The sequence below is a fragment of the Somniosus microcephalus genome, chromosome 8 (assembly GCF_052327205.1).
Source record: "Somniosus microcephalus isolate GS21.2 chromosome 8, FLI_Smic_1.0, whole genome shotgun sequence".
In the NCBI taxonomy this organism is placed as follows: domain Eukaryota; kingdom Metazoa; phylum Chordata; class Chondrichthyes; order Squaliformes; family Somniosidae; genus Somniosus; species Somniosus microcephalus.
This window is the reverse complement of record NC_140994.1, coordinates 265,410,932-265,436,566: the sequence shown is the minus strand read 5'-3', so window position 1 is coordinate 265,436,566 and position 25,635 is coordinate 265,410,932. Positions and strand designations below refer to the sequence as shown.

The following is a 25,635-nucleotide window of genomic DNA, read 5'->3' as shown; positions in this document are numbered from 1 at the left end:
CTCACATTATGGGCAAAGGGACCTGAAAGCCCTAATGACCAGCCCTCATCCAGCAGCTATGGGACAGGCATGAACATCAATTGCACATTGTGCACTTAACACACTGGCCAAGCTATTCCACCATGGGAGGCAGTGCACACAAGATCAGGGCGACACACTGGCCAGGCTATTCCACCATGGGAGGCAGTGCACACAAGATCAGGGCGACACACTGGCCAGGCTATTCCACCATGGGAGGCAGTGCACACAAGATCAGGGCGACACACTGGCCAGGCTATTCCACCATGGGAGGCAGTGCACACAAGATCAGGGCTACACACTGTATTTAGAGGCCGTCCTTTCTCTTGCAGGCCAAGCTGGCCAATAATAAGAAGAGCCGGACTGCGACCGGGGGAGGTCGACCCCAGATCCAGCCGCTCACCGAGCTGCAACATCGCGTGGAGCGCATCATGGGTGGCCGGGTGATTGGCCCCGTTGCATGTGGAGATGCCGACCCTGTTCTGGGCACCAATGGTAAGGACATCACCTTTTGGACCTCTCTCGTCCCACTTGCGCATCAGATCTACATCCTTTGCCACTGTCCGACCAATGCGCTGAATGCCACCACTCATGCATCCCTCGCTGACTCCCTCTCCTCACTCTAAAGCTACTCTTGTGCCTTCCTGCTTTCAGATGGTGAGGAGGAGGTCCCTGAACTTGCCAGTGACAGCCCCTCAGAAGAGGAGGAGGAGGAGGAGCAAGAGGAAGGCGGCCCATCAGGGGAACCCTCAGCCACGGCAACCCATGCGAATGTAAGGGACACGTCTTCCCTGGAGGGGAGCGTGGCGGAAGTGTTGGAGGGGAGGGGAGCTCCTGGGACCTGCGGCCTGCAGAAACGCGGGAGGGGGGTGGAAGCTCAGCGGCCTTCTCCCCAGAGGGGGGAAGGGTCGGAGGGGAGTCTAATTGCTGGGCCCAGCGGCGTCCAGCAACGCAGGAAGGGTCGGCCAGCTCGGCGGCCTTCTCCCCAGAGGGGGGAAGGGTCGGAGGGGAGTCCAATTGCTGGGCCCAGCGGCGTCCAGCAACGCAGGAAGGGTCGGCCAGCTCGGCGGCCTTCTCCCCAGAGGGAGAGTCCGGCCTCCAGTCCGGAGATGGTCTTCGCCGAGGAGATGGAACGCCTCGAGGACTTGTCCGCGGACTCGGAGCGCCGGCACACGGAGCTCATGGGGGTAGTGGCACGGTTGCCTGAGGCCATCGAGTCCCTCTCTCGGAGTGTCACCGACGTCAGGGCCTCACAGGCCATCAGTTTGGCGGAATTCGGGGCAGAGCAGGCAGCGAGTCGGGCGGCATTTGGGGCAGCTCAGGCAGCGAGTGGGCAGCTGATCAGTGGTGCCGTGCAGTCACTGGGTGCTCTGATGAGGTCACTGAACAGGTCAACACGGGCACTCACTGCTGCCACACTCGCTGTGTCAGCCAGGCATCGCCAGGACACCCGGCGCGCTGCAGCAGCACAGCGGTCTGTCCCTCGGCAGATTGGTGCGCATGCTGCAGTGCTGGCCCGGGCGAGTGCCAGTGTCTCAGGCGACCAGCGAGCGCCTGCCATCCGCCAGCTTGCCCCCATTCCTCCAGCCGCCACTGCCACTCCCCCAGTGGAGCTGCCAGGAGCTGCTGCAGCGACTGACGCTGGCCAGCCACAGCTGCAGCACTCAACAGCCGCCCGCTCGACGGCCAGACCTCGACTAGGCCGACCCCCAAGGGCATCTGCCGTCATGACATGTGCCCCTCTGGAGCCTGCCCCCAGCCTTGCAGCAGCTAATGGCCTTACTTTGAGGAGGAGCAGCAGGGCGGGCAGGGGCCACACAAAGATGGCCAAGGCATCGCCCTAGCGGGCCAAAAAGTCGAATGTGTGGCCAGTTGTGTTTGTTTTTTGAGGCCGAGAATTGGATGTTTGTTTTTTGAGGCCGAGAATTGGATGTTTGTTTTTTGAAGGCCGAGAATTGGATGTTTGTTTTTTGAAGGCCGAGGATGTGATGTTTGTTTTTTACGAAGGCCGAGGATGACGGCCATTTTAGTTGCACTGTTTTGTTAATCCTCTCCAGGTTGTGGGAGCGAGTAATGTGTTTGAGTGTTTTTTGGGGGTTTCGTCTGTTTTTCGTTTTCATGTGGGAAGGGCCCTGAGTTTGTACAATAAAGCATTTTATTTATTAACATTGTCCATGTTTGATCTTTGAAGTGTTTGTTGCCTTAACCGGCTGAGGGCTTGCGGAGCGGCTGCAATCATGTTCTTTCATTGGCACAAGCCATTCCCTGACAGGGGGCCTAGAAGTGACGTTCAATAAGCCGCCGACGGGCGGCCCTTGGACCTTGTGCCTCCCTCCTGGGCTGGTACTCCTCGTCCTCCTCCTCCTCATGCTCCTCCTGCTCCTCCTCCTGAGGTGGTGGTCCAACGTGAGGTGGCAGTGCCTGAGTCCTGCGGATAGCCAGGTTGTGCAGCATGCAGCAAACGACGACGAATTGGGAGACTCGCTCCTGCGAATACTGGAGGGCTCCCCCGGAGCGATCGAGACAGCGGAACCGTTGCTTGAGGACGCCGATTGTTTGTTCTATGATGTTCCTAGTCGCTTGATGGCTCTCGTTGTATGCCTCTTCAGCAGGGGTCGTGGGCGCACGGAGCGGGGTCATGAGCCAGGTACACAAAGGATAGCCTTTGTCTCCGATAAGCCATCCTCTTGGGTGAGGCTGTGCCTGGAACATGTCAGCCACAGTTGTCTGTCGCAGGATAAAGGCATCGTGGCTGCTGCCTGGAAAGCGGGCATTGACAGCTAGGATGCGCTGCCTGTGGTCACACACCAGCTGTACGTTGAGGGAATGGTAGCCCTTCCGGTTGCGGTAATCCTCGGCATGCTCCAGAGGTGCCCGCAAAGCCACATGCGTGCAGTCAATGGCGCCCTGCACCATGGGGAAGCCCGCTATTCTTGCAAATCCCACTGCACGCTGCTGCTGCTTGTCCAGGATCATGGGGAAGGAGATGAATTGATGTCTCCTTCTGAAAAGGGCTTCGGTCACCTGGCGGATGCAGCAATGCATGGCGAACTGGGAGATGTTAGCGATGTCCCCAGCAGCGGATCGGAAGGAGCTGGTGGCATAGAAGTTGAGAGCCACCGTCACCTTCACTGCCACCGACAGAGACGTCCTGCGCATCAGCTGTGGCTGCAGATCTCTGTGAAGCAGCTGGCAGATGTCTGCAACCACCTCCCTTCTGAATCGCAGCCTCCTAACACACATCGCGGCAGACATGGTCAGATAGGAGGACTGCTGGCGGTATACCCTGGGTGGGTAAGGCCTCAGTTGGCGACGCCTGTTGCCCCCTCTGCGTCTAGCCAGGGCTGCCACTCTCTCACGGCGTCTGTAAGCCCTTCTGGCATAAGGCTGAAAGTTAGCGTTGGCACCCAATGCAGCCCCCATTACATGCTGGCAAACACTGAGCTCTCAATGAAGGCAAAGATAATTGCTAAGCTCTGGCCTGAGCCAAAAATACCTGTCCTAGTGTTGGTCCAAACCAGTAAGCTCTCCTCCTTGGTCTCTCTCCAAAAAACCATTGCACAAGAGTGAATGCTGCAAAATGGCTGGCCTTTATAGTGCAGGGTAAGTGCCCTTTAATTAGCACTCCCCGCGGCCCGCCTCGGCTGTGTACCGTTCCACTTCACAGTCGTTAGGGCCGCCCAGCGCACAATGGGCCGGCGCGAGTGAAGTTCCGGTTCGGGGCGCACAAAGGGCGTTGCACGACGAAATGACGTCATGATCTGCGCGCTGCAGCCCTCACAAACCTGCAGCAGAGGTCGGAATCCCAGTCTCATTTTACAGGTGTCTGGTCCCGCCGGGGAGAGAGCTTTGCCTGGATATGTTGGATGAGGATAAATCCAGGGAAGCCCAATTGATTTGGAGATGTTAGCCTCTCTGTGCGGGTTTGAAAGTGAGGCGCGACACCATGGGAGATCCACTAATATTTTACAAAAGAAAGGACTTTCATTCCTACAGCGCATTTCATGACCTCAGGACTTCCCAAAGCTCTTCACAGCCAATTAAGCACTTTTGAAGTGTAGTCACCGTTGTAATGTAGGAAACGCAGCAGCCCATTTTCGCACAGCAAGCTCCCACAAACAGCAATGTGATACGGACCAGATCATTTGTCTTTTAGTGATGTGGGTTGAGGGGTAAATATTGGCCCCGGGACCCCGGGGAGAACTCTAATACGATAGCAAAATACTGCGGATGCTGGAAATCCGAAATAACAACAGAAAACGCTGGAAAAACTCAGCAGGCCAGGCAACATCCGTGGAGAGAGAAACAGAGTTAACGTTTCAGGTCTGAAGAAGGGTTTCGACCTAAAACGTTAACTCTGTTTCTCTCTCCACGGATGTTGCCTGGCCTGCTGAGTTTTCTGTTGTTATACCGGGGAGAACTCCCCCCTGCTCTTCTTCGAAATAGCGGCCGCGGGATCTTTTACGTCCACCCGAGAGGAGCAGACGGGGGCCTCGGCTTAACGTCACACCCGGGAGACGGATGGGGGGCGAGGTGAGTGGTCACTTCCGCCCAGTGATGTGCCCCCCGCACCCTGACCCCCCCCAGGGACATTATCATACGGGCGGTGGGCTCGCTGGCCTCCGTCAGTGACTCCCACAATGCCTTCCTTCCTATCGCTGCAGTTCAGCGGAAACCTTTGTGATTTACAACACTGAGCATTCAGCTGCAGTTTTCTCTCATGGACAGTTTCGATGACATTTTGTTGGGCACTGTGCCTCCGTTACCTAAGATTTGATAGTCCCCAGGCTGTGAATTTGCAAGCAATACGGAGTGGAAAAGAGAGGGGAAATCTCGCAACGGCTCCAAGCAGGAATCAAATCCGGTTTAGCAAAGTCTTTGCGCAAAACGTCAATCTGTAGCGGGGAGTGTTGTGCTAGGCTGGTCCCTGGTGTCTCCCTGATCCATTACAACTAGACGATAGTCACAGCCTCAGCAATAGGCTTTCGCTGAAACACATCACTGGTTTGATTAATCCGTGGCTCTCTCCTGGGGCTCATTAATCTCCATCACGAGAGAGGCAAGCAGATGCCGGGTTCCCTTGGATCGGACAGAAGTCGGTCAGCTCTGTCGAACACATTTATCGGACAGTTCATCTCCATTATGCCAGCACAAAAGGCTGGAAGGCGAACGTGGAAGGAAGGAATCAACTGACCCAAATCCTCTCCTTCATTCCGCTAAATAGATTTGAGCACTCAGTTGCTCTCTCGTTTTTTGTGTAAAGGTTTCTTCTGCCTCTGAGGTATTATCCTTTGGAGAGCAGGGGAGTTCTCCCCGGCGTCCTGAGCCAGTGTTTACCCTTCAGTCAACATCAGATTATCTGGTCATTATCGCATTGCTGTTTGTGGGATCGTGCTGTGCGCAAATTGGCGACTGCCTCTCCTCTATTACATTAGAGGCTGCACATCATTGGCCGCAAAGTGCAGTAGAGGTTTACAATGAGTTCACCAGGTTTGAGAGGGCGCAGCTGTCAGGAAGTATTGAGCAGGATGGGGCTCTATCCGATGGAAAAGAGAAGACAGAAGAGAAGACCCGATAGCAGTCTTTAAAATGCTGAAGGGGTTGGATAGGGTGGATGTGGAGAAAGTGTTTCCACTTGTGGGTGAGTCCAGAACACAAGGGGGCATAAATATAAGACAGTCACCAACAGATCTAATAAAGAATTTAGGAGGAATTTCTTTACACAGAGAGGGGTGAGAATGTGGAAGTCCGGCCACATGGAGCGGCGGAAGCGGAGAGCACTGACACATCTAATGGGAGGCGTTATTCAGACATGAGAGAGAATCAAAGGAATAGAGGGATACGGGGGGCAGGGCGGGAAGAGGCAATTGGAGCGGGAGGAGGCTGGCGTGGAGCATAAACACCAGCAGGGACCCGTTGGGCCGAATGGCCTGTGTCTGTGCTGTAAATTCCATATAATTCTTCACGAAAATCTAGACCAGTGGCGTCTGGAGAGGCGCTGCCCAGGGTAAGCACAATAAAGGCATGCATTTTAAGATTTATTGGGGGATAAATTCAGTTGTTTGCGCCTCCCGTTAGCACCTTAAGAGGGCACTAATGGGGCGCAAAGCAACTAGCGCCCAGGCGCGGCGATGTTTGCGCCGCTCGCGAAATTAACTAGACATTTTGCGGCGGCGCTAAACACTACCGCCACGATCTCCTGCGCCGGCAGATTGTGACGTCAGTCGAGTGCGCAACGCCCCAGACCGGATATTGAGTGGCGCCCCCTGCCTTACCGCCTGCCGCTAACAACGACAGGTTGAGGGGAGCGTTTTGCAGTCAGAAAGGGACTGGGGGAGCGCTATTTAAAGGCGGCCGTATCCTGCCTTTTTTTGTTGGTGACATTTTTGCACCACGCATTCTGAGAGAGAGAGAGAGAGGCTTCTGGAGAGATTCAACGCTGTGTGAAGGAGTTTCGGGTACTGAGCAGCACTTTGCAGGTTCATTTTGATTGGCCCTTCCTTGCTTCGCCCGCGCTCTGAGGTAGCGCCTCGCTCCTCGGCCTTTGCACCTTAAGACAGGTGTGTAGCGCCTGATTTAGCGCTCCAATCACCTCCAGGGGCGATAAAAGCCAAGTTTGCCGTCAGAGGCGATAATTAGCGGCAGGCGCTAAACTTTGCGCACGGCCGATAATGGCACCCCAAATGGGGCGATACCGAAATTTTCCCCAAGGAGTGTGGCTAGGTGTGTGCATATAGAATAATCAGTGGATGGAGCTATCTTTTATAAGATAGTAATACAATTAATGCCTTAATCCATGTAAATATCAGTTAGAGCAGTGCACGTGGAACAGATTGATATTGAAAGTTGAGTCATTTAGCTTCTTCAAAAAGGTCAAAACTCTGGTGGGGAACGGAATTGGTGATTATGGGGCGAGGAACAAACTGAGATGATCAAATAACAAATGGGACGCACGTAATAGGTTCATAGATTGTGGGGGCGGGGATCGGTTTTCTGTGGCGTGTGATAGGCCAGGGGTCAATAGTGGATGGATGAGCATGGCTCAACATTCTACAGTATTGCTTGGTTGCTTTTGGGGATCAGGGAGCATTTATATCGAACGTTCCCTCAAGAGAATCAGTGGGTGGGGAGAGTCCAGGATAGGGGAGAGTGCATATGGGCTGTGGGAGGAGATTAAATGGGTGGGTAGAGTCCATGATCGGGGAGAGTGTACACGGGCTGTGGGAGGAGATTAAATGGGTGGGTAGAGTCCATGATAGGGGAGAGTGTACATGGGCTGTGGGAGGAGATTAAATGGGTGGGTAGAGTCCATGATAGGGGAGAGTGTACATGGGCTGTGGGAGGAGATTCAATGGGTGGGTAGAGTCCATGATAGGGGAGAGTGTACATGGGCTGTGGGAGGAGATTATATGGGTGGGTAGAGTCCATGATAGGGGAGAGTGTACACGGGCTGTGGGAGGAGATTAAATGGGTGGGGAGAGTCCATGATAGGGGAGAGTGTACATGGGCTGTGGGAGGAGATTAAATGGGTGGGGAGAGTCCATGATAGGGGAGAGTGTACATGGGCTGTGGGAAGAGATTAAATGGGTGGGTAGAGTCCATGATAGGGGAGAGTGTACATGGGCTGTGGGAGGAGATTAAATGGGTGGGGAGAATCCATGATAGGGGAGAGTGTACATGGGCTGTGGGAGGAGATTCAATGGGTGGGTAGAGTCCATGATAGGGGGAGTGTACATGGGCTGTGGGAGGAGATTAAATGGGTGGGTAGAGTCCATGATAGGGGAGAGTGTACATGGGCTGTGGGAGGAGATTAAATGGGTGGGGAGAGTCCATGATAGGGGAGAGTGTACATGGGCTGTGGGAGGAGATTAAATGGGTGGGGAGAGTCCATGATCGGGGAGAGTGTACATGGGCTGTGGGAGGAGATTAAATGGGTGGGTAGAGTCCATGATAGGGGAGAGTGTACATGGGCTGTGGGAGGAGATTAAATGGGTGGGTAGAGTCCACGATAAGGGAGAGTGTACATGGGCTATGGGAGGAGATTAAATGGGTGGGTAGAGTCCACGATAGGGGAGAGTGTACATGGGCTGTGGGAGGAGATTAAATGGGTGGGTAGAGTCCATGATAGGGGAGAGTGTACATGGGCTGTGGGAGGAGATTAAATGGGTGGGTAGAGTCCATGATAGGGGAGAGTGTACATGGGCTGTGGGAGGAGATTAAATGGGTGGGGAGAGTCCATGATAGGGGAGAGTGTACATGGGCTGTGGGAGGAGATTAAATGGGTGGGGAGAGTCCATGATCGGGGAGAGTGTACATGGGCTGTGGGAGGAGATTAAATGGGTGGGGAGAGTACATGATAGGGGAGAGTGTACATGGGCTGTGGGAGGAGATTAAATGGGTGGGTAGAGTCCATGATAGGGGAGAGTGTACATGGGCTGTGGGAGGAGATTAAATGGGTGGGTAGAATCCATGATAGGGGAGAGTGTACATGGGCTGTGGGAGGAGATTAAATGTGTGGGTAGAGTCCGTGATAGGGGAGAGTGTACATGGGCTGTGGGAGGAGATTAAATGGGTGGGTAGAGTCCGTGATAGGGGAGAGTGTACATGGACTGTGGGAGGAGATTAAATGGGTGGGTAGAGTCCATGATAGGGGAGAGTGTACATGGGCTGTGGGAGGAGATTAAATGGGTGGGTAGAGTCCGTGATAGGGGAGAGTATACATGGGCTGTGGGAGGAGATTAAATGGGTGGGTAGAGTCCATGATAGGGGAGAGTGTACATGGGCTGTGGGAGGAGATTAAATGGGTGGGGAGAGTCCATGATAGGGGAGAGTGTACATGGGCTGTGGGAAGATATTAAATGGGTGGGTAGAGTCCATGATAGGGGAGAGTGTACATGGGCTGTGGGAGGAGATTAAATGGGTGGGGAGAATCCATGATAGGGGAGAGTGTACATGGGCTGTGGGAGTAGATTCAATGGGTGGGTAGAGTCCATGATAGGGGAGAGTGTACATGGGCTGTGGGAGGAGATTAAATGGGTGGGTAGAGTCCATGATAGGGGAGAGTGTACACGGGCTGTGGGAGGAGATTAAATGTGTGGGGAGAGTCCATGATAGGGGAGAGTGTACATGGGCTGTGGGAAGAGATTCAATGGGTGGGTAGAGTCCATGATAGGGGAGAGTGTACATGGGCTGTGGGAGGAGATTAAATGGGTGGGTAGAGTCCATGATAGGGGAGAGTGTACATGGGCTGTGGGAGGAGATTCAATGGGTGGGTAGAGTCCATGATAGGGGAGAGTGTACATGGGCTGTGGGAGGAGATTAAATGGGTGGGAAGAGTCCATGATAGGGGAGAGTGTACATGGGCTGTGGGGGGAGATTAAATGGGTGGGGAGAGTCCATGATAGGGGAGAGTGTACATGGGCTGTGGGAGGAGATTAAATGGGTGGGTAGAGTCCATGATAGGGGAGAGTGTCCATGGGCTGTGGGAGGAGATTAAATGGGTGGGTAGAGTCCATGATAGGGGAGAGTGTCCATGGGCTGTGGGAGGAGATTAAATGGGTGGGTAGAGTCCATGATAGGGGAGAGTGTACATGGGCTGTGGGAGGAGATTAAATGGGTGGGTAGAGTCCAGGATAGGGGAGAGTGTCCATGGGCTGTGGGAGGAGATTCAATGGGTGGGTAGAGTCCAGGATAGGGGAGAGTGTACATGGGCTGTGGGATAGCAGTGTTCCAAGGACAATGGACCTTTTTTTGCACTATGTATTATAGATTCTTACAGCACAGAAGGAGGCCATTCGGTCCACCGTGCCTGTTCCCGCCCTTTGAAAGAGCTGTCCAATTTAGCCCCACACTCCAGCTGTTTTCCCATACCTTTGCAAATTGGTCCTCACCAGGTACATTTCCAATTGCCTTTTTAAAGTTCCTCTGGAATCTGATTCTACCAGGCTTTCAAGTAGTGCGTTCCAGATCTTACCAACCCTCTGTGTGAAAAAAATTCTCCTAATTTCCCCTCTGGTTCTTTTACCAATTATTTTAAATCTGTGACCTCCGGTTACCCACCCCCTTGCCAGAAGAAACAGCTTCTCCCGACTTGCTCTCTCAAAACCCCGCATCATTTTGAACGCCTCTATTAGGTCTTCCATTAACCTACTCTGCTGTATGGAGAACAATCTCAGCTTCTCCAATCTCTGCACATACTGAACTCCCTCATCCTTGTTTCTCTCCTGGTAAACCTCCTCTGTACCTTCTCCAAGATCTTGACACCTTTCCTAAACTGTGGTGCCCAGAATTGTACACAAAATTCCAGCTGAGGCCTAACCAATAATGTGTAAATGTTTAGCATAGCTTCAAATGCCCCTATTTACAAAACCAAGCGTCCCTTACGCTTTCTGAACCGCCTTATCAACTTGCCCTGCCACCGTGATACGTTCTTATCAAGGAGACAAACTGCGCCATTTTTGTACTGGGAGCGGTAGCATCGTGGATATGTTATCTGGACGAGTAATTCAGAGGCCTGGACTAATGATCCGGAGAGACGAGTTCATAATCCCACCACGGCAGCTGGGGAATTTAAATTCAGTTAATTAAATAAAGCTGGAGTTTAAAGCTAGTATCAGTAATGGTGAAAACCCATCTGGTTCACTAATGTACTTTAGGGAAGGAAATCTACCGTCCTTACCTGGTCTGGCCGATATGAGGCTCCAGACCCACAGCAATGAGGTTGACTTTTAACAGCCCTATGAGTTGTAGCGAACCACTACAAAGAAGTATCACCTCACGGACTGCAGCGGTCCAAGAAGGCGGCTCACCACCACCTTCTCGAAGGCAATCAGGGATGGGCAATAAATGCCGGCCTTGCTGGCGACGCCCACATCCCGTGAACAAATTTATTTTTTAAACGAGGAAATGGACCTCCAAGCCAGGGAGGGTTTATTCCCTGACGCTGGTGCGTGGACACGGTAAGGCTGGAGATTTGGTTTCTGATCCGTTTGCAGGCCCTGGCCCTACAGAGGAATGAGGGCTAAGTGACCGGGGGCGATGCTTTCATACACAAGTAATTTCACAAGCGGCAGGACAGCTTGACGTACAGACGGTGTAGACGTGGCAGAAAACAACAGAGGGGCACGGAGAGGCTCGTCTTACCTGAGAAGTTTCGCGTCGCCAACATTGTAGTGAGAATCGCCCCCTGGAAATAGACGGAGAGATTAACCATGAGGGCAGAATGTTTGGACAATGGCGTGGTTTGATGTTCTGTTCTAACTCAATGCGAAACAGATCCGTAACAAGATCAGCGTTAATGGAATCTAGCACATTTAGTCAGGCCGCAGCGTCGAAGTCCGATCCTGCATGTGCTGAAACCCTGAGTTATCTCTCTTTCTCTTACTCAAACAGATTCTTTCACGAGATTGATTCCTGGGATGAGAGGCCTGTCCTATGAGGAGAGATTGAGTAGATTGGGCCGATACTGTCTGGAGTTTAGAAGAATGGGAGGTGATCTCATTGAAACATATAAGATTCTGAGGGGGGTTGACAGGGTCGATGCTGAGAGGTTGTTTCCCCTGGCTGGAGAGTCGAGAATTAGGGGGCATAGTCTCAGGATAAGGGGTCGGCCATTTAAGACTGAGATGAGAAGAAATTATTTTTTTATTTGTTCTGGGATGTGGGCATCGCTGGCAAGGCCGGCATTTATTGCCCATCCCTATTGCCCCTTGAGAAGGTGGTGGTGAGCCGCCTTCTTGAACCGCGGCAGTCCGTGTGGTGAAGGTGCTCCCACAGTGCTGTTCGAGAGGGAGTTCCAGGATTTCTTCACTCAGAGTGGGGTGAATCTTTGGAATTCTCTGCCCCAGAGGGCTGTGGATGCTCAGTCATTGAGTATATTCAAGGCTGAGATCGATAGATTTTTGGACTCTAGGGGAATCGAGAGATATGGAGATTGGGCGGGAAAGTGGAGTTGAGGTCGAAGATCAGCCATGATCTTATTGAATGGCGGAGCAGGCTCGAGGGGCCGTATGGCCGACTCCAGCTCCTATTTCTTATGTTCTTTGAAGAAGCCTTGGCGAGCTGCTGCAGTGCATCTTGTAGATGGTACACACTGCAGCCACGGTGCGCCGGTGGTGGAGGGAGCGAATGTTTAAGCTGGTGGATGGGGTGTTGGTCAAGCGGGCTGCTTTGCCCTGGGTGGAGTCAAGCTTCGAGAGTGTTGTTGGCGTTGTACCTTCTGTCCTGCACTATGAACCTCGACCCTTCCCCTTGCTTCTCAGTTAAAACTAAACCTGATCATTTATATTGCAACAGTGACTCAACACTCACATTGAAACAAGCTGCATAATGTTGAATAAACAAAGCTGACTTTCCTAGTGAGTAACTCTACTGTACTAGATTATGTCGTTTTTAATTGCTTTCTATAGTAACTCCATGTACTATACACAAATGTAACTCCATTATTTAAGAAAGATGAGAGAGAGAAATTAGGAAATTATAGACCTGTTAGTCTAACATCTGCTGTGGGGAAGTTATTGGAATCTATAATTAAGAACAGAGCGACTGAGCACTTAGAGCATTTTGAATTGATTAGAGAGAGCCAACATGGATTTGTAAAGGGTAGGTCATGTCTAACTAACCCAATTGAATCTTTTGAGGAAGTAACTAAGTAGTAGACAGGGGAATGTCTATGGGTGTTTGTAGGGTTCGATAAGGTTCGGAGCTAAAATGAAAGCTCATGGAGTTGAAGGCAAGTTATTGACCAGGTCAGGAGATTGGTTCGGCGGTACGAGACTGAGGGCAGGGATAACGGGTGTGCACTCGAATTGGAAGGAAGTGACTGGTGGTGTCCCACAAGGGTCTGTGCTGGGACCGCAACTGTTCACTATATTTATTAATGACTTAGCCAACACAATAGAGAGCCGTATATCCAAGTTTGCTGATGAGCCAAAGATTGGTGGGATAGTAAGTAGTGTAGACAGGAGCATGAAATTACAAAGAGCCGTTGATAGATTCAGCGAGTGGGCCAAACTGTGGCAGATGGATATCAACACAGGTAAGGGTGAGGTCATCCATTTTGGACCAGAAAGGAGAGATCCGAGTATTATTTAAATGGTGAAAAGTTCAGAACAGCGGAGGTCCAAAGAGATTTAGGGGTCCATGTACACAGATCACTAAAACGTTGTAGTCAGGTACAAAAAAAACCCAAACAGGCTAACGGAATGTTAGCCTTTATAACTAGAGGTCTAGAATATATTATGGTGGTGTAGGGGTTACGGGGATCGGGTGGGATATGTGTCGGTGCAGGCTCGATGGGCCGAAATGGCCTCTATCTGCACTGTGGGGTTTCTGTGATTCTGTGATAAAGAGAGGAAGTTTTGCTACAGCTGTACAAAGCCCTGGTTAGACCACATCTGGAGCACTGAGGGCAGTTCTGGGCACCGCACCTTAGAAAGGATCTATTGGCCTTGGAGGGAGTGCAGCGCAGTTTCACCAGAATGATACACAGACTCCAAGGGGTAGATTAAGAGGAGAGATTACACAAACTAGGCTTGTACTCCCTGGAATATAGAAGGTTAAGGGGTGATTTGATTGAGGTTTTTAGGATTTTGAAAGGAATTGATTGGGTAGATGGAGAGAAACTATTTTCCACTGGTGAGGGAGTCTAGGTCGAGGGGACGTAACCTTAAAATCAGAGCCAGGCCATTCAGGGGAGAAGTTAGGAAACACTTCTTCACACAAAGGGTGGTGGAAGTGTGGAACTCTCTCCCACAGAAACGCAGTAGATACTGGGACTCAATTAATCATTTCAAATCTGAGAGCGATTGATTTTTGCTAGCCAGGGGTGTAAAGGATATGGAGCCAAGGTAGGTGGATACAGATCAGCCATGATCTCATAGAATGGTGGAACAGAGTCGAGGGCTGAATGGCCTCCTCCTGTCCCTATGTCCCTATATAGTGTTCCAAACTTTTCTGTGGATTGCAGGTGTCCACTTCTGTAAGGAACTGAAGAACTGAAAGGATGGGGCGCGGGGGGATAAAGGAAGATAAACAAGGGGTAACTTTCACCTTCAGTGCTTGGTGGCAAAGTTTACTCTCCACACGAGCCTCCTCCCACCCTTCATCATCTCACCCTATCAGAATACCCTTCTATTCCTTTCTCCCTCATGTGTTTATCCAGCTTCCCCTTAAATATACCGCTGCTATTCGCCTCAACCATTCCCTGTGGTAGCGAGTTCCACATTCTCCCCACTCTCTGGGTAAAGAAGTTTCTCCTGAATTCCCGATTGGATTTATTAGTGACTATCTGATATTGATGACCGCTAGTTTTGCTCTTACACACAATTGGAAACTCTCTGGGGTCGATTTTCCCGAAGCTGTCGGGAAGAAGGCGGGACTACAACTTTCGGGTTTTAGACCCGCCTACTTCGACGTCCGGCCAATCCGCGCGATTTTCCCTTGATTGACCTTGTAGAGCCCGCCCAGCGGGCTCAGCAGGCCAATTAAGGGGCACCCGGCAACAGGTGATGTCACAGACTGCAATTTCATCTGTCAAGAGTTCTTGACAGATGAAATATCAGTGTTTCACAGCTGTTTCAAGCTGCCAAATACTGACAGTCTGAGTTCTAACATGAGTCCTTCTGCACAGACTCAGTTAGAACTCACACCGGCACTCAAAGCTGAAGGCTGTCACTTTTCACAGATCGCAGCCGTTCAGCTTTAAGTGCCGGCTGAGTGATGGGCTCCCGATGGCTACAGGAAGAAAGGCTGTTAAGGTAAGTACAGGTAAGTAAAAGTTCTTTACACACTTTAGACACACCAAACATACTTACCTTTGCACTCATGCACCCGTCACTCACCTGAGCACCGACATCGCGACCCCTCCAACTCCTTCAACCTGACGGCCCGCCTGCTCTAACCTGGTGTGGTTTGGAGCCGTCGGGAATCCCACACGACACCCCTCAAAATAGGGATTAGGCTAAAAACTGCCTGTTAACTACCTGTTAACAGGCACTTAATTGGCACTAATCCCTTCCCGCCTGGTTTCGGCGGGTCCCAGTGCGGGGCGGGTACCCGCCGCCCCTGAAACTTGCGTGGGGCGGGGTTTTGGGCGGGATGGTGTCGGGACCCCCGAATTTGGGATTTCCCCCCCCCCCCCCACACGCCTGAAACCCCGCCTGCCGGCTCCAGGAAAATCGACCCCTCTGTGTCTACTCTATCAAAAACTTTCATAATCCTAAAAATCAGGTCACCCCTCAGCCTTCCCTTTTCTAGGGAAAGCCTCTTCAATCTTTCCTGATAAGTTATATCCTCTCAGTTCTGGTATCATCCTTGTGAACCTTTTTGCACCTTCTCTGGTGCCTCTAGATCCTTTTTCTGTAATATGGAGACCAGAGCTGTGCACCGTACTCCCAAGTGCGGTCTAACCAAGCTTCGATACAAGTTTAACAGAAATTTTTTGCTTTCAGTTCTCTCCCTCTAGACCTGAAGCCCAGGCGCGCTGGGCTGTCCAACACTCAGTTCACTCGATTTATGAGATCAGTTAATAATAAGACATACACACCTTGAGCTTCCTCCTTGCGTTGAATTTCTTCAAGCAGTCGACTGTCTCTTGCCTGTGCATACAGGAGGCCACTGTGGCACGATGCTGAGGGGCAGGGGAGAAAGAAGAAAAATGATCATTTTAACAGCGCATTAATACCCAGCTCTTGAAACAAAAGACTGATGCCCTCCACACATGTCCGTAGTATCATTTTCAAACCAAAACTAAAACCGTGACTGAGTGGGCTTCAGTCTCTCTGATCCTCGCTGTGTTGGTTGTGAGGGTGGAATGGCGTGAGGCTGCATTTAACCCTAACCCTAACCCTAACCCTGCTGCCGGTCTGAGGTACAAAATAAAAACCCTAAAACCTGTCTCTCTGCCCATTCGCCAACAGCGGAAAAAAAAAAGGGGCAGCACATTGGCCCCCTAAAAAAAACCAGCGCGCAGATTCCGTTCGCAGAGGACTCGGAGGAAATACGGCGGGGTGGGGGGGGGGCGGGAATTCGACTTCAGCGGGAGGCCCAAAAAACAGAGGGCAGCAGATCGCCCGCCGTTATACATACCGCCCCATTTAACCTTTCCCCAGTCAGGTCGTTGGGCGCGACAGATAGCGGGGCACCCGAACCTATAACGCCCCTAACGCGTCATTGAGGATTCCCCCCCACCGCCCCCCCACCCCCCACCAAACACGTGTTGAGCCCGACACAGAGCAACTTAAGGTGGGGCTGCGATAGTATCGGGGGCGGAACGACGCTGCTAATTACGGCCCTGATTCGCACGGTGTGCAAGGCCCATCAGGACACCAGATTTTATGGAAATCACGGTGGAAGGCCCGATACAAATGCAGGTTGTTGTTGCAGTGAAATGAATCCCCCCCTTAACCAAATCTGACATTTATATTTCCAATGACTTAGCGAACACGATTCTATCAGAAAACCTTTGCAATAATCTCCAGATTTACATGAACGTTATCCATTTCCTTATCGAATGAAAAAGCCATGAGGTGGTTCATTGGCACCTGGCATTTCGAGCTGTTTTGTTGCCTCAGTTTGTGACTTGCTCCCGTATTCTCTGGGGTACCAGCCAATTCTAAACACACAACCGCACTCTAATTCTGAAGCAGTCCTCGCTTACGCTAATAAACATGTCTGGTTCTTAGGAAATGACCAATCAGGTACCTCGAGTTGGAAAATTGTACATCCATAAGAAGGTAAGGAAGCCTTGACTGTGAAAAAGTTATTTAGTCTATAAAGCCCACTCCTTCAGGACACTCTTCCCTATCATAGACGCCTCCCACAGCCCATGTACACACTCCGCTATCATAGACTCTACCCACAGCCCATGTACACTCTCCCCTATCATGGACTCTACTCACCCATTTAATCTCCTCCCACAGCCCATGTACACTCTCCCCTATCATGGACTCTACCCACCCATTGAATCTCCTCCCACAGCCCATGTACACTCTCCCCTATCATGGACTCTACCCACCCATTTAATCTCCTCCCACAGCCCATGTACACGCTCCCCTATCATGGACTCTACCCACCCATTTAATCTCCTCCCACAGCCCATGTACACGCTCCCCTATCATGGACTCTACCTACCCATCACCCATTTAATCTCCATGCCAAGTTGATTGGTCAGATCCTAGGTGCCATTGGACAACACCACACATCGCTGCCATTAAATACTTGTAGACGTACCGAGATCCAGGGGTGTTTGAGGGCCTCGGCGGCGGAGATACGTTTGGCCGGGTTGATTGTCAACATCTTGTTGATGAGGTCTTTTGCCTCAGGTGTCACGGTGTCCCACTCTGGCGAGGGGAACTACGGAGAAATATAACAATGTAACGTTAAACGGGGACACCACCAAACATCCGACAAATTCTTTTCGAGAAAGCCCAGTGACCAGCCGAGACCAACGTTGCAGAACAACAATGGGATTAAACCGAGCAGGAAGGAGGATGAGAATCAAAAGATAGCAATTCATTGAAGCCCAAATGAGTTATTAAAAGCGTGCAGACTCTAAGAGAAAGGGGATGACACCGAGGTAAGGAGTGAAGAGCTGAAGAACTGAAAGGATCAGGGTGAGAGGATAAAGGAAGATAAACTGGGGGTCATTTTCACCTTCACTGCCTGGGCGATGATCAGGCAGAGCAGGTTGTTCACCTATTGTAGAACATAGGAACAGAAGGAGGCCATTCAGCCCCTCAAGCCTATTCTGCCACTCAATGAGATCATGGCTGATCTGTACCTCAGCTCCATTGACCCGCCTTAGATCCACATGCTTTGTTATCCAACAATAATAGAGTAGAGATCATACCATATCCAGATATGTTATATTGTGTCTAACAGTGTACACACAGGGTAGATTACACTAAGTATATTGATTGGCCCAGAAATTCGGGTCTCCACGGGTAAGTCCGCACGGGGTACTCACCCGTAAGCCCAATGAAAGTGCCGGTTTCATGCATGCACTGCGCATGCGCGGCAAACCGGCACTTCCATTCCCCTGAAAGAAGGGGTTCAGCGGTCGAACGCGTGCGCAGGAGAGGCAGCGCGTGCGCATCGAAACCAGGTTTCTCCGGGAGGGTAAGTCTCCAGAAGTTTGACATATAAAAAGCAGTCGCAAGGCCTGCTTTTGACAAGGTAAGTGGTGAATTAATTAAAATTAAAACATTTTTTCTACAGGTTTATTATTTTTTAAATACTTTAAAGAAAGGTAAGTTTATTTTTAGCCCCGTTAGAAAATGTAATTAATTTTTTCAAAAATTTAAATTATTGTTTAAAAAAGTTATTTCATGTAATTTATAGTTTATTTTAAAAATGTGATGTTTTAAAAAATTTATTTGAAGTTTTAGTGATGTTTTGGGGCTCATAGTATTTATAGATTTGACAGCCCTTCCTGTCAAACTTATGAATGAAGCATTCCCTGCTACCATTGGCTCTCCATGGCCCACGTGATCCCAGGGGACGCAGCTAACTAACTGCGCCCCTGGGATACGCAAGCACTGCGCGCCGGCAGTTGGAGGAGGCCCAGGATCGGAATCCCACGCGGGCCCACAGCTCAACGGGCGGCGCGCTAGGTAAGTGCAGGTCGGGGGCTTGCACCCGCGGGAAGCCCCCGACCCGAATTTCTGGGCCATTGTGTAGATTGGGTAGATTACACTGAGTATAGTGAATATCTCCTACAATATACAGATATGTTATAAATCATAGATGAAGCTTCACAATTTCATTTGGTATTTTGACAAGTGAAGAAGCTTTTTACGAACCTCTAATCCAATAACTGGACAAGTACTTTGTTTGCCTGACGAGGAGTGGACATTCTCTCCTCTTGACTTGACCACATAGAAGTTGTGCTCATATTGACAAGGTCCAAGTCTTAAGGACCCTCACGTTTGTGCGGGGTGGGGGTCGGGGGTGTGGGGGGGGGGGTGTGACTGTTGGAATTTAACCGGTTCTAGTTAGTATTGAAGGTAAGCTCCCAATTGTTTGCCCAGCTAGGACCAGCCTATCAATTGTGGCATTGGTTTGAAGGGTTACCTGGCATCCCAGCCCATGGCGACAGACCTACCCCTCCAGGTCCTGTCAATGACCTAGGCCAGTTGGTCAATCACTGACCATGCCCTGGAGTACTGCAATTCTCTACTTCCCTGGGGACTGCAAACGGATGTGGTGGGAAGGGCTTCCGATGACCCTAGGACCACCTAAGCCACAGGGGTCGACAGGTAAGAGCCAGACTAAAGGCTAGTCCACCCGCCCTCCTGGGGGCCTCTGGCTAATGAATTTTCCAATTAAAAATTGCCTTCTGTTACAGAAACCAGCCAGAGTCAAGACAAGTCTGTTACAGGCCGGCCAACAGAAGCATCAACTGTGGAGAACCTTGGAGTCAAATAGCTCGCTCTGGATGGGCAGCAGTGGGAAAAATGGGATGTCTCGTGTCACTAGGCACAGTAACTAAGGAATTGGGTTACTGCAGAGCTGGCTGGCTCAGGTAGCTGGTTGTTGTCTACTAGTGGGAGGTCACCCAGGTGTCCCTGACATATCAAGGCCAGCTCAACAACCCACTGTCCCTCCCCCAACCCCCCCTCCACACCGTCCACTCCTCCCGTGGACTAAGTACGTCAGTGACAGGCAGTAATGATGACACTCACATCGTAAGCCCCGGCTTTGATTTGTTGGTAGAGTCTATGTTGGTCTTCATCCCAGAACGGTGGGTAACCAACCAGCAGGATGTACAGGATGACACCTAGTGAAGGAAGCACAGTGGCAAAGAGAATAATAGATGAGTCCATTTGTTCAAGGGAGAAAAAGACAGACTTGTATTTCTATAGCGCCTTTCACAACCTCAGGACGTCTTATTGAAGTGTGGTCATAGAAACTTAGAAACATAGAAACATAGAAGATAGGAGCAGGAGAAGGCCATTCGGCCCCTTGAGCCTGCTCCGCCATTTAATGAGATCATGGCTGATCATCCAAATTCAGTACCCTGTCCCTGCTTTCTCCCCATATCCCTTGATCCCTTTAGCCTTAAGAAATATATCTAACTCCTTCTTGAATATATTTAATGATGAATTGGCCTCTACTGCCTTCTGTGGTAGAGAATTCCACAGTTCACCACTCTCTGGGTGAAGAAATTCCTCCTCATTTCTGTCCTAAATCGCTTACCCCTTATCCTTAGACTGTGACCCCTGGTTCTGGACTCCCCCACCATCGGGAACATCCTTCCTGCATCTAGTCTGTCCAGTCCTGTCAGAATTTTATAAGTTTCAATGAGATCCCCTCTCATTCTTCTAAACTCCAGCGAGTATAAGCCCAATCGACCCAATCTCTCCTCATACGTCATTCCTGCCATCCCAGGTATCAGTGGTGAATCTTCGCTGCACTCCCTCCATGGCAAGAACATCCTTCCTCAGATAAGGCGACCAAAACTGCACACAATACTCAAGGTGCGGTCTCACCAAGGCCCTGTACAACTGCATCAAGACATCCTTGTTCCTGTACTCGAACCCTCTCGCTACGAAGGCCAACATACCATTTACCTTCTTAACCGCCTGCTGAACCTGCATGCTTACCTTCAGCGACTGGTGCACAAGGACACCCAGGTCTCGTTGCACTTCCCCTTCTCCCAATCTATTGCCATTCAGATAATAATCTGCCTTCCTGTTTTTGACACCAACGTGGATAACCTCACATTTATCCACGTTATATTGCATCTGCCATGCTTCTGCCCAATCACCCAACCTGTCCAAATCATCCTGGAGTTTCTTGGCATCCTCCTCACAGCACACACGCCCACCCAGCTTTGTGTCGTCTGCAAACTTGGAGATATTACATCTAGTTCCCTTGTCTAGATCATTAATATATATTGTGAATAGCTGGGGTCCAAGGACCGATCCCTGCGGTACCCCACTAGTCACTGCCTGCCACTCGGAAAAAGACCCGTTTATTCCAACTCTTTGCTTTCTGTTCACTGTATAATGTAGGAAACATGACAGCCGATCTGGACACAGCAAGCTCCCACAAACAGCAATCTGATAATAACCAGATAATCTGTTTTATTGATGTTGATTGAGGGATAAATATTGGCCCCAGGACACCGGGGAGAACTCCCCTGCTCTTCTTCAAAATAGTGCCATGGGATCTCTTACGTTCACCCGAGAGGGCAGACAGTGCCTCGGTTTAACGTCTCACCCAAAAGACGGCATCTCTGACAGTGCCGCACTCCCTCAGTACTGCCCCTCCGACAGTGCCGCACTCCCTCAGTACTGCCCCTCCGACAGTGCAGCACTCTCTCAGTACTGCCCCTCCGACAGTGCAGCGCTCACTCAGTACTGCCCCTCCGACAGTGCAGCACTCTCTCAGTACTGCCCCTCCGACAGTGCAGCGCTCACTCAGTACTGCCCCTCCGACAGTGCAGCACTCTCTCAGTACTGACCCTCCGACAGTGCAGCACTCCCTCAGTACTGCCCCTCCGACAGTATGGCGCTCCCTCAGTACTGCCCCACCGACAGTGCAGCACTCCCTCAGTACTGCCCTACCGACAGTGCAGCACTCCCTCAGTACTGCCCTACCGACAGTGCAGCACTCCCTCAGTACTGCCCTACCGACAGTGCAGCACTCTCTCAGTACTGACCCTCCGACAGTACGGCGCTCCCTCAGTACTGCCCCTCCGACAGTGCAGCACTCCCTCAGTACTGCCCTACCGACAGTGCAGCACTCTCTCAGTACTGACCCTCCGACAGTACGGCGCTCCCTCAGTACTGCCCCTCCGACAGTGCAGCACTCCCTCAGTACTGCCCTACCGACAGTGCAGCACTCCCTCAAAACTGCTCCTCCCCCCCCCCGACAGTGCAATGCTCCCTCAGTACTGCCCCTCCGACATTGCGGCGCTCCCTCAGTACTGCCCCTCCGACAGTGCGGCGCTCCCTCAGTACTGCCCCTCCGACAGTGCAGCACTCCCTCAGTACTGCCCTACCGACAGTGCAGCACTCCCTCAGTACTGCCCTACCGACAGTGCAGCACTCTCTCAGTACTGACCCTCCGACAGTACGGCGCTCCCTCAGTACTGCCCCTCCGACAGTGCAGCACTCCCTCAGTACTGCCCTACCGACAGTGCAGCACTCCCTCAAAACTGCTCCTCCCCCCCCCGACAGTGCAATGCTCCCTCAGTACTGCCCCTCCGACATTGCGGCGCTCCCTCAGTACTGCCCCTCCGACAGTGCGGCGCTCCCTCAGTACTGCCCCTCCGACAGCGCTGCACTCCCTCAAAACTGCCCCTCCGACAGTGCAGTGCTCCCTCAGTACTGACCCTCCGACAGTGCAGCGCTCCCTCAGTACTACCTCTCCGACAGTGCAGCACTCCCTCAGTACTGCGCATCCGACAGTGCAGTGCTCCCTCAGTACTGCCTCTCCGACAGTGCAGCACTCGCTCAGTACTGCCCCTCCGACAGTGCAGTGCTCCCTCAGTACTACCTCTCCGACAGTGCAGCACTCCCTCAGTACTGCGCATCCGACAGTGCAGTGCTCCCTCAGTACTACCTCTCCGACAGTGCAGCACTCCCTCAGTACTGCACATCCGACAGTGCAGTGCTCCCTCAGTACTGCCTCTCCGACAGTGCAGCGCTCCCTCAGTACTGCCCCTCTGACAGTGCGGTGCTCCCTCAGTACAATCTCTCCGACAGTGCAGCACTCCCTCAGTACAACCTCTCCGACAGTGCAGCACTCCCTCAGTACTGCCCATCCGACAGTGCAGTGCTCCCTCAGTACTGCCTCTCCGACAGTGCAGCATTCCCTCAGTACTGCCCATCCGACAGTGCAGTGCTCCCTCAGTACTGCCTCTCCGACAGTGCAGCACTCCCTCAGTACTGCGCATCCGACAGTGCAGTGCTCCCTCAGTACTGCCTCTCCGACAGTGCAGTGCTCCCTCAGTACTGCCTCTCCGACAGTGCAGCGCTCCCTCAGTACTGCGCATCCGACAGTGCAGTGCTCCCTCAGTACTGCCTCTCCGACAGTGCAGTGCTCCCTCAGTTCTGCCCCTCCGACAGTGCAGCACTCCCTCAGTACTGCCCCTCCGACAGTGCAGCACTCCCTCAGTACTGCCCCTCCGACATTGCGGCGCTCCCTCAGTACTGCCCCTCCGACAGCGCGGCGCTCCCTCAGTACTGCCCCTCCGACAGTGCCGCACTCCCTCAGTACTGCCCCTCCGACAGTGCAGCACTCCCTCAGTACTGCCCCTCCGACAGTGCAGCACTCCCTCAGTACTGCCCCTCCGACAGTGCAGCGCTCCCTCAGTACTGCCCCTCCGACAGTGCCGCACTCCCTCAGTACTGCCCCTCCGACAGTGCAGCGCTCCCTCAGTACTGCCCCTCCGACAGTGCAGTGCTCCCTCAGTACTGCCCCTCCGACAGTGCCGCACTCCCTCAGTACTGCCCCTCCGACAGTGCAGCGCTCCCTCAGTACTGCCCCTCCGACAGTGCCGCACTCCCTCAGTACTGCCCCTCCGACAGTGCAGCGCTCCCTCAGTACTGCCCCTCCGACAGTGCCGCACTCCCTCAGTACTGCCTCTCCGACAGTGCAGCACTCCCTCAGTACTGCCCCTCTGACAGTGCAGCGCTCCCTCAGTACTGCCCCTCCGACAGTGCAGCACTCCCTCAGTACTGCCCCTCTGACAGTGCGATGCTCCCTCAGTACTGCCCCTCCGACAGTGCAGCGCTCCCTCAGTACTGCCCCTCCGACAGTGCAGCGCTCCCTCAGTACTGCCCCTCCGACAGTGCCGCACTCCCTCAGTACTGCCCCTCCGATAGTGCAGCACTCCCTCAGTACTGCCCCTCCGACAGTGCAGCGCTCCCTCAGTACTGCCCCTCCGACAGTGCCGCACTCCCTCAGTACTGCCTCTCCGACAGTGCAGCACTCCCTCAGTACTGCCCCTCTGACAGTGCAGCGCTCCCTCAGTACTGCCCCTCTGACAGTGCCGCACTCCCTCAGTACTGCCTCTCCGACAGTGCAGCACTCCCTCAGTACTGCCCCTCTGACAGTGCAGCGCTCCCTCAGTACTGCCCCTCTGACAGTGCCGCACTCCCTCAGTACTGCCTCTCCGACAGTGCAGCACTCCCTCAGTACTGCCCCTCCGACAGTGCGGCGCTCCCTCAGTACTGCCCCTCCGACAGTGCGGCGCTCCCTCAGTACTGCCCCTCCGACAGTGCAGCACTCCCTCAGTACTGCCCCTCCGACAGTGCGGCGCTCCCTCAGTACTGCCCCTCCGACAGTGCGGCGCTCCCTCAGTACTGCCCCTCTGACAGTGCCGCACTCCCTCAGTACTGCCCCTCCGACAGTGCGGCACTCCCTCAGTACTGCCCCTCTGACAGTGCAGCGCTCCCTCAGTACTGCCCCTCCGACAGTGCGGCACTCCCTCAGTACTGCCCCTCTGACAGTGCAGCGCTCCCTCAGTACTGCCCCTCCGACAGTGCCGCACTCCCTCAGTACTGCCCCTCCGACAGTGCCGCACTCCCTCAGTACTGCCCCTCCGACAGTGCGGCACTCCCTCAGTACTGCCCCTCTGACAGTGCAGCGCTCCCTCAGTACTGCCCCTCCGACAGTGCGGCGCTCCCTCAGTACTGCCCCTCCGACAGTGCCGCACTCCCTCAGTACTGCCCCTCTGACAGTGCCGCACTCCCTCAGTACTGTCCCTCCGACAGTGCCGCGCTCCCTCAGTACTGCCCCTCTGACAGTGCTGCACTCCCTCAGTACTGCACTGGGAGTGTCGGCCTGGATTTGTGTGCTTAACTCATTCCACAAACTCTTGCCATCACAAATGTGTGCTCCTTGAATGAATCTTGCAATTATCTGAGCCCAGAAATGACTGTAATATTAGCTCGACCCCCTCCATTGAATTGATAAGCAGAGGGAAGTAGCACAGGCAGGTTACGTATTTGCACACTGGTATCGCAGTCACTTCCTTGGCTCTTGTAATTATATTACGCCTTTGATGTAGTAAAACGTCCCAGGGTGCTTCACAGGGGTGATCATCAAACAATATTTGACACCGAGCCACAGAGGGAGATATTAGGACAGGTGAGAGGTCGGTTTTAAGGAGCATCTTGAAGAAGGAGGAGAGAGAGGCGGAGAGGTTTAGGGAGGGAATTCCGGAGTTTGGGGCCCAGGCAGCTGAAGGCACGGCCGCCAATGGTGGAGCGATGGAAATCAGGGATGCTCAAGAGGCCGGAATTGGAGGAGCGCCGAGATTTTGAGGGGTTGTGGGGCTGGAGGAGGTGACAGAGGTAGGGAGGGGGGCGATGCCATGGAGGGATTTGCAAACAGGGATGGAGGAGGTGCCAGAGATGGGTTAAAGGGTGTCCGATTACTCTATAAAAAGGAAAAAAATGTACGGGTTATTACATCATCTTGGGGTTTGGAAAACGGGCGATAGTGAATCTGCAGCTAATTTTGCACCACGCTCGATTTTCTGCCGATTTGTAACCCCCTCCAAGGTGAATTTATACCCCCATATCTCGCCAGAGAGGGGCGAGATGATAGCCGTCCCATCCCCTCGCCTCTCTCCCTGACCACCAGCTGCCAGACTGACTGCAG

The 25,635-nt window shown here is 52.5% G+C and overlaps 1 protein-coding gene across 2 annotated transcripts in view; it reads right to left on the bottom strand.

Moving 5' to 3' along the window:
* LOC147114370 (calcium/calmodulin-dependent protein kinase type II subunit alpha) overlaps window positions 1-25,635 on the bottom strand; it is a 344,895-nt gene that overhangs the window by 36,276 nt on the left and 282,984 nt on the right. For both annotated transcript variants that reach the window (XM_085996026.1, XM_085996028.1), the window contains exons 9-12: window positions 19,701-19,795; window positions 17,248-17,370; window positions 15,563-15,646; window positions 11,161-11,203 (exon numbers count right to left, since the gene is read on the bottom strand). In XM_085996026.1, coding sequence (XP_085852152.1) covers window positions 11,161-11,203; window positions 15,563-15,646; window positions 17,248-17,370; window positions 19,701-19,795 — 345 coding nt within the window. The remainder of the gene's footprint in view (window positions 1-11,160; window positions 11,204-15,562; window positions 15,647-17,247; window positions 17,371-19,700; window positions 19,796-25,635) is intronic.